Source organism: Corylus avellana, chromosome 2, assembly GCF_965113065.1.
Source record: "Corylus avellana chromosome 2, dhCorAvel1.hap1.2, whole genome shotgun sequence".
Classification (NCBI taxonomy): domain Eukaryota; kingdom Viridiplantae; phylum Streptophyta; class Magnoliopsida; order Fagales; family Betulaceae; genus Corylus; species Corylus avellana.
In genome coordinates this window covers 14,857,363-14,869,252 of record NC_142491.1, presented here as the reverse complement: position 1 = coordinate 14,869,252, position 11,890 = coordinate 14,857,363, and the positions used below count along the sequence as shown (strand labels likewise).

General features: G+C 37.3%; 1 protein-coding gene across 1 annotated transcript; it reads left to right on the top strand.

Annotated features, from left to right (window-relative positions):
* LOC148587393 (uncharacterized) lies at positions 1 to 1,349 on the top strand. The gene is made up of 2 exons (XM_088512588.1): positions 1 to 985; positions 1,264 to 1,349. The coding sequence occupies exons 1-2, from the start codon at positions 1 to 3 to the stop codon at positions 1,299 to 1,301; spliced, it is 1,023 nt and encodes a 340-aa protein (XP_088368714.1). The 3' UTR covers positions 1,302 to 1,349.
* The last annotated feature ends 10,541 nt before the right edge of the window (positions 1,350 to 11,890 follow it).

The window sequence follows — 11,890 nt, the reverse complement described above, 5'->3', positions numbered from 1 at the left end:
ATGTCTACCAATCTTGATAATATTGTCCGTCCCATTGACAATATTTTAGATGGTTCCAATTATATGTTGTGGGCTCAAAATATGGAAGTTTTTTTGAGAGGTAGGAGATTATGGCGTTATATTTGTGGAGAAACTGTTGCACCCACACAAAAAGAAGGTGAGTCAGCCGACAAATTTGCCAGTCGATTTGAAGATTGGGATAGTGCAAATTATCGTATTATTTCTTGGTTTATCAATACTTCAGTTCCTTCCATCCATAGTTTACTCCCCAAGCTTGGGAATGCAAAGGCTGCCTGGGAGTTTTTAGCAAAACGATACAATTGTACTTATGATGCCTCACTTGAGTTTCAGATTGAAACTAAACTTTATCAGACACGTCAGGAGCCAGGTCAGTCTATTGCTGATTTTTATTCTCAAACTAATAGTCTTTGGGAGCAATTATCCGCTGCAGATCCTCAACTGAAGCATCCTGAAGATGTAGAAATATTTGCAAAGTATCGGGATCGTCGGAAGTTTATGCATTTTATGATGGCTCTTCGTGCGGATTTTGAACCCACTCGGGCTTCTCTCTTACACCGCAATCCTCTTCCCACATTGGAAGCTGCTGTAGCAGAACTTATTTCTGAAGAGACTCGACGGTCCACTATGCACTTGCAATCTCCAGATATGGCTGTCGCTGCTACACCTCAGAGTGTTCCTCAATTTCCTCCTAGACGATCCACACCACCGTCTTCCTCCATGAAGTTAATTTGCAACTATTGCAAACAACATGGTCACTCTATTGCTAATTGCTATAAGCTCCAAAACAGACGTCAGTCACGAGCTCCTTTCCAACAAACAGCCGCAGTTGTTTCATCTGGTTCCTCTGCACCTGCATCTTACAATGAGAACCAATCTCAATCCTCTGCTCTCACTGCATCTGACGTTGAGGCACTAATCCATCAGGTTCTGTCTCGTTCCTCTACTGCCTTGTCCGTCACATCAGGTAAAAATTCATGGTTCATCGACTCTGCTTGTTGTAATCATATGACCCATGACCCCACCTTATTTTCCCAAAAGTCTGCCCTTTCTCCCAACCCTGTCATTTATACTGCTGATGGTTCTAGGTTACCTGTTAGTCACAGTGGGTCTATTTCTTCACCTAATTTGTCTATTGATAACACATATCTTGTTCCCCAATTGTCATTAAATCTTATTTCAGTTGGCCAACTTTGTGAACTAGGTTTGGAGTTGACATTTTCTAACAGGGGTGTTGATGTGCAGGATCCACAGACGGGTCAACTAATTGGGACCGGCCGTAAGATTGGACGTCTTTTTGAGCTTTCCTTCTTGCAAACTCCTACTCACTTAGCTGCTGCTGTCAAAACACTCACTGCTTCTTCCAACTTATGGCATTCACGTTTGGGTCATGCCTCTCTACCACGTGTCCAACTTCTTGCATCTCAAGGTCATATAGGATCAATAGATGTAAAATCTTTTGATTGTGTTTCTTGTCATCTTGGCAAACAAACACATTTATCTTTTAATAAAAGTGAGTCTTCATCTTCTGCACCATTTGATTTAGTTCATTCTGATATTTGGGGCCCTGCCCCTGTTCCCACTGAGGGGGGATCTCGCTATTTTGTTATTTTTCTTGATGATTATTCTCGTTATACTTGGATATATTTATTACAGCATCGCTCTGAACTCACTCAAGTTTATCAAAATTTTCATCAAATGGTACAAACCCAATTTTCTCGTACCATCAAAATTTTTCGTTCAGATAATGCTATGGAATATAATGAGAAATCTTTTCAAAATTTTTTAAAACAAAATGGGACCCTCTCTCATCGTTCTTGTCCTTACACTTCTCAGCAAAATGGGCGTGCAGAACGCAAACATCGTCACATCTTAGACACTGTAAGAGCTCTTCTCATCTCTGCCTCACTTCCTGAACGCTTTTGGGGTGAGGCTGCTCTCACTGCTATTTACACGATTAATCGTGTGCCTTCTCCGACTATTCACAACCAAACTCCTTATGAGCGCTTGTATGGTAGCACACCTAACTATTCTTTGCTTCGTGTCTTTGGTTGTATCTGTTTTGTCACTCTTCCTCCACATGAGCGTACTAAACTTGAACCCCGCTCTCGGTTGGGTTGCTTCCTTGGTTATGGCATCACTCAAAAAGGTTATCGCTGCTATGACCCCATTGCCCAACGACTTAGGATCTCTCGCCATGTTGAGTTCTGGGAACATAAAATGTTCACCAGTCAAATGCCTTTTCCGCATTCTTCCTCCGCATATTCTCCTGTCTTCACTGACCCCTCTATTGTCTTATTTCCTGGATCATCTGCAGATAACTCAAGCTCATTGGACGAACCTTCTACGGCTGCTTCTAATTTGCCTGATTCGACTACGGATCCTCCTGCTACATCACACACTCCCGAGCCTTCTCCTGAACTTCGTCGTTCCGATAGGGTAAGAGCACCACCTGCCCATCTCCATGATTATCATTGTTTTTCTGTTCTTGCTACTCTTCACGAACCTCACTCTTATCGTGAGGCTAGTGCTGACCCTCTTTGGCAGAAAGCTATGTCTGATGAACTAGATGCCCTTTCTAAAACCCATACATGGGACTTGGTGGATTTGCCCCCTGGGAAGTTTGCAGTGGGATGTAAGTGGGTTTATAAAATTAAAACTCGTGCAGATGGATCTGTGGAACGCTATAAGGCTCGTCTTGTTGCGAAAGGATTTGCTCAGGAGTATGGTATTGACTATGAGGAGACTTTTGCTCCTGTTGCTAGACTGACCTCTGTTAGATCCTTACTTGCAGTTGCTGCTGTTCGGCATTGGCAGTTATTTCAGATGGATGTTAAAAATGCATTCCTCAATGGTGATCTTACAGAAGAAGTCTATATGCACCCTCCACCTGGCTATCACCATCCGCCACACAAAGTTTGTAGACTCCGTCGGGCACTTTACGGTCTCAAGCAGGCTCCTCGTGCTTGGTTTGCCAAGTTCAGTTCTGTGGTTGCTCAACAAGGCTTTGTTTCTAGTTCTTATGACTCAGCTCTCTTTCTTCGGACTACTGATAATGGTACTATCCTTATCCTTCTTTATGTAGATGATATGATTATTACTGGTGATGATATTTCAGGCATCCGTGCTCTTCAATCCTTCCTTAGCCAAAATTTTGAAATGAAGGACTTAGGAACACTCAGCTACTTCCTTGGTCTTGAGGTTACCTCGAGTAATGATGGTTATTATCTCTCTCAAGCCAAATATGCATCTGATCTACTTTCCCGAGCAGGTCTGACAGACAGTAAAACAGCGAGCAGCCCCCTTGAGACCAATGTCAAACTTCTAGCCACGGATGGTGAGCCTTTATCCGATGTTACTCTCTACAGGCAGCTAGTAGGTAGTCTTATTTATCTTACTGTTACACGACCTGATATTGCCTATGCTGTTCATTTGGTGAGTCAATTTATGAGTGCACCTCGATCTACTCATTATGCTGCTGTTCTTCGTATTTTGCGCTATGTCAAGGGCACTATGTTTCATGGTATTCATTTCTCTTCTCATTCATCTCTTGAGCTCCGAGCCTACTCTGATGCTGATTGGGCTGGTGATCCTACTGATCGTCGCTCTACCACTGGATATTGTTTCCTACTTGGAACTTCTCTAATTTCGTGGCGCAGTAAGAAACAATCTGTTGTTGCTCGATCTAGTACTGAAGCTGAGTATCGTGCTCTTGCTGACACTACATCTGAACTTCTCTGGTTACGATGGCTTTTGTCCGACATGGGTGTTTCTCAGTCCACTAGTTCCCCTATTTATTGTGACAATAGGAGTGCAATACAGATTGCTCATAATGATGTTTTCCATGAGCGCACAAAACATATCGAGATTGATTGTCATTTCATCCGCCATCATCTTCAGCAAGGTATTTTGCATCTTCATTCCGTCACCTCTGCAGATCAATTGGCTGACATCTTTACCAAATCTCATCCACCTGGACGACTCACTGATCTTATCTCCAAACTCAAGTTGGCTTCGCCCCCTAGAGTTTGAGGGGGGATGTTAGAATATTATGAATCTTTGCTTAGTCCCTACTCTTGCCTTGGTTGCCAAGTTACTTGGTCCCTACTCTTGGCTTGGTTGCCAAGTTAATTTCCTTATAGAGATTGTTTTCTTGCAAGTTAATTTATTCTGTAATTATTGTAATTATTGTATTTCCTTTCTTTTAAGGCCTCATTCAACTATAAATAGGCCATTCCATTGTACAATTGAAATCACATCAGAAATACAAATTTCTTCTCCACAATTATCTTTCTGTTGTCTTTTTCTACATAGATGATAACAAAACTATCAATGTTAGTTAATACCGTAGGAGAAATGCTTCTTGAGGATTATTAGTTATTATAAATAATTTAAGACTGAATATTTATTTGTAGAAAATTCTTGAATTTGTTTTCCAACAATGAAAAAAAAAAAACAGAGAGAGGGGAAGAAGCTGATGATTATACCAAAGCATTATTTTATTCATTTCAATTTATTCGTACAACACTCTCTAGCCCTCCTTTTTCCTTTTCACTTTATTTATTTTTTTTATTTTTTTAACTCCTTGAAATCTATAAAATTCTCAAGCTAAACAATTGGAGGTCGAGACGGGCAACAACATTTATTTGGATTCAAACAATATGGAATAACATTAAACATGCTGCACTGGGACATGCAAATCTGAGTAACACAGCCACGAAGCTCAAAGCAAATACTACCACCTTGTCCTGATACCATTCCTGTTATTCGCAACAAAAAAAAAAAGTTATTAAGACAAATATAATAATTTTATTATGGTGCTAACACACCTATATTGTAACAATATTACATGTTAAAACTTAAGTATGACATAAAATAATACAAATAATAAAAAGTGAACACTTGGTATGTACTAGGTTGAAATATATCTTAAAGTAAATACACAGATTCTCACAATATAATTTAAAGATATTGAAAGTTAAGCGGAATGTTTGTACTTTAGAGAATTAATAGGCTCATCGTAAGGCTCAACTAATGAAAGTTTGGAATCACGTTGTGATGGTAACATATATATATATATATATATATATATATATATATATATATATATATATATATATATATTAAGAGCAAGTAAAAGAAAACAATGTAAAGGTCAAATTAGTACCACCCTACACAAAAAAGTGTGGCCAATTTTCTGAAGACTTAATGTCAAAACTATATTCTTTGTTTTTTTTTTAGCACCAAACACGAATTAGTAACCAGTAAGAAAATGTATACACCAATATGAAAAAATTAAACCAAAATAAATTTGAATATTAAGACTTTTTTTTTTTGTTGAATATAAACAACAACAACGATTATATTTATATATATGCACAAAATTTGATATTGCATTGTAGACAAATTAAAAGAGATTAATGCTCTTCAAAAAAAAAATTTACGAACTAGAGGAAACAATACCAAAACAGAGAACCAGGAAAGTCACCAAAAGGAATGAAAATTAAACAAAATTAATGCCCTTCCAATTTTTTTTTAACAAAATAAGGAAGAAAGAAACAGTACCAAAAGAGAAAACTAGGAAAGTCACAAAAAGTAGAGAGAATATTGGTACAGGGTTATTCATATTGGGATTAAAAAAGGTTAGTGAAATACTTCACTTTAACCTCAACCGAATGAAAAACACACATACACTTATCTCATATATATATATATAGCAAAGAATAAGCGCATCTTAAGTTTCACACATCTACTATCTTCACAAAACGAGCGAAAAACATGTATTATATTGGGTGAGATTGAATCACTCTAAATTAAGAGATTTGAGTAAGATTATATTTCTTGTGTAAGCTCTATAAATAGAGTGTCTTGTACTATACACTCATCAAGGAATAAAAGCAAACTGCAACCACTTGAATTTTATCCAATTAACGTAGGTCATAGACTAAACCACGTAAAATCCTTGTATTTTATTTGATATCATCTATTTGTTTATATTTTTCCATTTGATGAAGATTTCTTTCATTTTAGACTTTGTCTTTCTCCCATGACCCATAATCATCATGGGCAAAATTTATGGATGGTAATCTTCGTCTAAAATTTATATTAAAAAGTCTTCGGCATGACTTTCTACTTTAGTGATATAGCTTCGTCTCCCTCTCTCAAAGTTTTTAAGGAATTAGCATTTGTTTCCTTACTTTAGCTTCCTTTTTAAATGGACGAGCAAAACTACATACTAGGAGGGAATAGCTCTTTTTCTTTTTTTTTTTCTTTTTTTTTTTTGGCAATATTAGAAGATAACGAAATTGAGAAAGCTAGTTAATAGTTGGTAGGAGGAATGTTTATTGAGGAGGATTTATTAGTTAGTTACTCTTACAAATAATTTGAGATTGAACATTTATTTGTAGAAAATTCTAGAATTTGTTTTCCATCAATGATTATTAAAAAGAAAAAAGAAAAAAGAAAAAAAAAAAAAAAAAAAAAAAAAAAAAGAAGGAAGAAGTTGATGATACTACCAAAGCATTACTTTATTCATTTCAATTTATTCCCTAAAACACTACTCTCTAATCCTCCTTTTTCTTTTCACTTTATTTAATTTTTTTTCATCAACTTGAAATCCATAAAATTCACAAGCTAAACAATTGGAGGTCGAGGTTGGCAACAACATGTGTTTGGATTCAGACAATATGGAATAACACCAAACATGCTGCACCTGGCCTTGCAAATTCTACTCACACAACCAGGAAGATCAAAGCAAAAACCAGGAAGAATGATATTCCGGTCATTCAGCAAAAAAAAAAAAAAAAAAAAAAAAGAAATTATACACCGAAATGAAAAAATTAAACAAAAATAAATTTGAATGTTAAGACTTTGTTCTTTGTTGAATATTATCAACAAGTGTTTTTGTGCACTAAAAAATGATAAATATATGCATGCAATTTGATATTGAAAGAGAGCCACTACTATCCGGCTAGGGTGTAAAACCCATTGTTTACAGCATCCAATGAGATAATGACACCTCATCTATTTCATCTTAAGAAAGTAAGACTCAAACACTTGATAACAATCATCAAAACCCAAATCAGCCACTGGAAATCAACCCACTAGAGATCAGAGAGGTTGCGACCTACGGCAACGGAGACAGTCCAGACCCACGGCCTGAGAGCCGCAGTGGGTCTGACCCACGTCATCTACCTCTCTCTCTCGCCACCGCCCATCCATGGCTGGGTCATGCCAGACCCAGCCGTGGGTCTGGCCGTTACCCAAGCATTTTAAAACAAAGGATTGGAAGGCAGAAACAACCACAAAAACCCCTTTTGGACTCATTTTCCTCCTCATAATCACCAGAGGCTTCTTCAAGATTCTTTCCCTCCACCATCACTCACTTGCTTTGATACAGACTTGCAGAAAACAACAACCACCCAGCCTACGAATCAATGTCTCCTATAGAAAAGACAACAGAAAGATAATTGCAGAGAAGAAATTTGTATTTCTAATGTATATTTAATTGTACAATAGAATGACCTATTTATAGTTGAATGAGACCCCAAAAGAAAGGAAATACAATAATTACAAAATCATATAAAATCAGCATATTTACAATAATGAATACGGTATCAAATATTTTCGTAATATATTGAGAATATTACGAGAATATAATATTATGAAAATATAATATTCTAACATCCCCCTCAAGCTCTAAGGGGCGAAGCCAACTTGAGTTTGGAGATAAGATCATTGAGTCGTCCCAGTGGATGAGATTTGGTATAGATGTAAACCAATTGATTTGTAGAGGTGACGAAATGAAGATGTAAAATACCATGCTAAAGATGATGGTGGATGAAATGATAATCAATTTCGATATGTTTTGTGCGCTCATGGAAAACATCATTATGAGTAATCTGTATGGCACTCCGATTGTCACAATAAATAGGAGAATTAGTGGACTGAGAAACACCCATGTCGAACAAAAACCATCGTAACCAGAAAAGTTCAAATGTAGTGTCAGCAAGAGCACGATAAAACAAATTAGATTCTAGCATATATATATAAAACAAATTAAGAACAAGTGCATTTTAAGTTGCACACATAGACCATCTTCACAGAACGAGCAAAAAACATGTATTGGGTGAGATTAAATCATTATAAATTAAGGGATTTGATTAAAATTATATTTTATATATAAATAACGAAAAAAAATTGATTACCAAACGCTTTTGCGATTTTAAAATGTAATGATTTCAAAATCATAATTTTTAATAATATAATTTTTTAAATCACACTTATTGAAACTACAATCCCAAACGAACCCTTATTCATATTGAAATTAAAAAAGTGTAATAAAACACTTCACTTTAACCTCGAATGAATGAAAAAGACATATACACTTATCTCATATGTATACATATCAAAGAATAAGTGAATTTTAAGTTTCTCACATAAACTATCTTCACAAAATGAGCAAAAAATATTATTGGTTTTAGACTTTTTCTTTCTTTGATAAGGATAGAAATTCTTTGGATTAATGTGGATTTGATTTGTGATTAATTACCCTCAATTCAAGGGATTTTTTTGGTATTTGAAATCAGCTTAAAGCTCTATAAATAGAGTCATGTACTCAAATCACACATCAAGAAAAATGTAGCCAAGAATAGGGTTTACCGTGTGAATGTAGGTTATAGGCTAAACCACCTAAAATTATGTTTTCTCTCATTCATTTACCTCTCTTTATTTTAATATCAGATTCTATATTCTCCGATGGCTCAAAACCATCATATGCAAATAAATCTTGATCTTCTTCGTAGGTGAACGATTTGAGAAAATAAAAGAGAATTTAGAATCAATTAACATATCAAGAAATGTCAAATAAGGTATAAACATCGGAAATATTGATTGGCAAGAGTCAGAGAGCTTCAGAAAAGAACCAGAGGAGGAGCTGGTGAATAGTAACATAACTAATACATGAATATAGTCGGAAGCTCATGGATGGTAATCTTCGTCTAAAATTTAGATTAAAAAGTCTTCATGACTTTCTACGTAGGGTGATGTAGCTTGGTCACTATCTCTCAAAGTTTTTAAGGAATTAGCATTTGTTTCCATACTTTTTACTTTAGCCTCCTTTTGATTGTCTTGACATTTAATCTGAGCTTGATTATCTAATTAAGGCTTTGTTTGTGTCGGCATAAAATATTATCCGTCGTAGAATATTTTCAGGAAAGTCATTTTATGAAAATGTTTTATATGTTGAAAGCATTTTTCGGTGTTTGGCTCGTGCACGGAGAATCACAAATATTTTTTATATTTTCAGTTAAGAGAGCGACTTGGGTGCACCAGTTGCACAAAAGTCACATTTTGTACCACCAATAAAAAGCAGACACATCAGCCAATTTTATTAGACTTATAGTTAAAATAAAAACTCAACCACACCAGACTATACTCTAGATAAAATAAAAAATTAAATATTTTTTTCAAAAAAAAAAAAACAAAATTGAAGGGGTAGCTGGCTGGCCACCCCTCCCCCACTTGGGGTGGTTGGCCGCCACCCCTAGGCCTAAGGGTGGCCGTGCGGCCACTCCCATGTCTTGGAGGTGGCTGGAAGGCCATGGGAGTGGCTGGCGAGCCACCCCCATGGGCTGGGGGTGGCTGTCAGCCACCCAAGATCCGAATCTAGGGTGGCTGGCCACCACCCCATAGGCCATGGGGGTGGCCGCGCAGCCACCCGTAGGCCTAGGGGTGGCTACCGACCACCCTTCCCCCACTTGGGGGTGGCCGCCAACCACCCCTTCAATTCTATTTTTTGTTTTTTTTTTTTTTTTTTTAAAAAAAAAAGTTAATTTTTTATTTCATATGTGATATATTCTAGTATAGTTGAACTTTTTTTTTAAAAAAAAAAACTTAAGCTTGGTAAGTTTAGCTTAGGTGTCATATTCTGATTGGTTGCATAAAACTCACATTTTGTGCAATCTCCCTATATAAGTTATTCTCTTCATTTAATCATTTTAACCTATAAAATGTAATTTTTATTCACAAAATAAAAATACTAATATAAAATAATTTAAAAAATAAAACTAAAAATTATGTTTAAGTAAAATATACAAATTAACTAGCAATAATTTAGTGTTTAATATGATTTTTTGTATACACCAAATACCGAAAAATGTTTTCTATTGAAAATGTTTTCCAGGAAAATGTTTTCTCCTAAAAACATTTTCCGACGTCGGGGACCCGACTGGGACCCGCTTGATTTTTCACACATGCCAAAAAATGAAAAATGTTTTCTAAGAAATCTTTTCAAGGAAAATGTTTTCCACCCAAGAAATTTTCCGACGAGTCCAGGGCAGGATTTCTAACCCGACCTCTGTAATCCTCTGTTGAACTTCTACTTCTGTATCGTTCCCTTTGCCAGTGGTCCCGAGGGTTTCGGTTGCTCACTTTCCGAACATGTTTTTCCTTATTGACAACTGCTCCCCTCTGTTCTCCCAAAACCCAGAATAACTTACCATTTTTGTTGAACTTTTCGATGAGAAGTCTTAATGGTATACAACCCTCCTTGTAGTGACTGTTCGCCTAGTGGAACTCGCAGTATCTATCCCGGTTTTGAGGCGGTGGGATGCCCATTATTCTCTGAGGCTTCTGGTATTCCGGGTCTTTCTTAACTTCCATCAAGACCTCGGAAATGAGTGGCGTGAAAGTGTAATTGCTGAACTTCTTCTTGAAAGGTCTCGGTTCATCTATTCTTCGGTTCTCTTTTCTTTTCTTATCTTCGAATTTTTTAGCAACTTCTGAGCCGATCACATTGGCTTCAAGGTTTCTTCTTCATTGATGAATTCCTCCACTTTGTCCAGCAAGTCTTGGAGGTTGTCGGGCTATCAAGACTCAGGGATTTTAACCTCTCAAAGACGAGAGACCTCAGCGGAAGATTTTCAAAATTATACGAATAAAGAACATTACATACACCACAACACATTCATACACCAGAGTAAAATGGTATCATGAGTGATCACAGTAATGAACATATCATATTGGGGTCTTATTGGATAGCGAAATGACCTCTCGCTTGTACGTTTGCTAGGGTTTCTTTGACTCTTAGAAGCAATCTAAAGTGGTGAGGGAGTACCTCCAGTCGGTTACCGGATGTGGAGATTCAGAACAGATGGCAGAAAATGGCGAAAACAGGAGAGGTGGGGAATTCCGGATGAAAGGAGAACAGGCGGAGATTATTATCACAGAAAGTGACGTTGAGGAAACACGGGCTATAGGAGCAAACTGTCTGGTGGGTAGACTCTGGGCGGGAAAAAAGGTCAACAGAGAAGCTTTCAGAACAATTATGACTCGTATTTTGCGTGCAAATGGATGTGTTGACTTTATGGAAATCCAAGACAACCTGTGGATATTTGAGTTCACAGAAGGGGACGTTAAGGAAAGAGTGATGGCCAACCGTCCTTGGTCTTTTGAAAGACAGATCTTGGTCCTAAATGAATTTGATGGGCTTATCCCCCCATCACAGATGGATTTCACTCATTCCCCTTGCTGGATTCAAGTTCACGATATGCTGCTTCTCTATATGTCACAAGTAATGCGGACGAAAATAGGGGAATCCCTAGGGAAACTAGAGGAGGTGGACGTGGCCAATGAAGGAGCAGGATGGGGGAGGAGCATCCGGCTATGGGTTATTCTGGATCTTACTCAGGCACTTGAACAGGGGAGAACTTTGTTGCTAGGGGGAAAGGCCATCTGGGTAAAATTCAAATATGAATAGATTCCACTATTCTGTTTCCATTGTGGTTGTGTTCTCGATGGATCTAAGGGGTGCCTTGTGAACCTGTCGAGGAAAGTTAACCTGGCAGCAGGGGAGAAACCGTGGGGTCCATGG

Bases quoted from the DNA above. Each gene is read 5' to 3' on its own strand.
- LOC148587393 (XM_088512588.1), top strand. From the start codon at position 1: ATGTCTACCAATCTTGATAATATTGTCCGTCCCATTGACAATATTTTA. The intron at 986-1,263 runs GTAAAAATTCAT...GTTGATGTGCAG, and splicing joins TGCCTTGTCCGTCACATCAG to GATCCACAGACGGGTCAACT.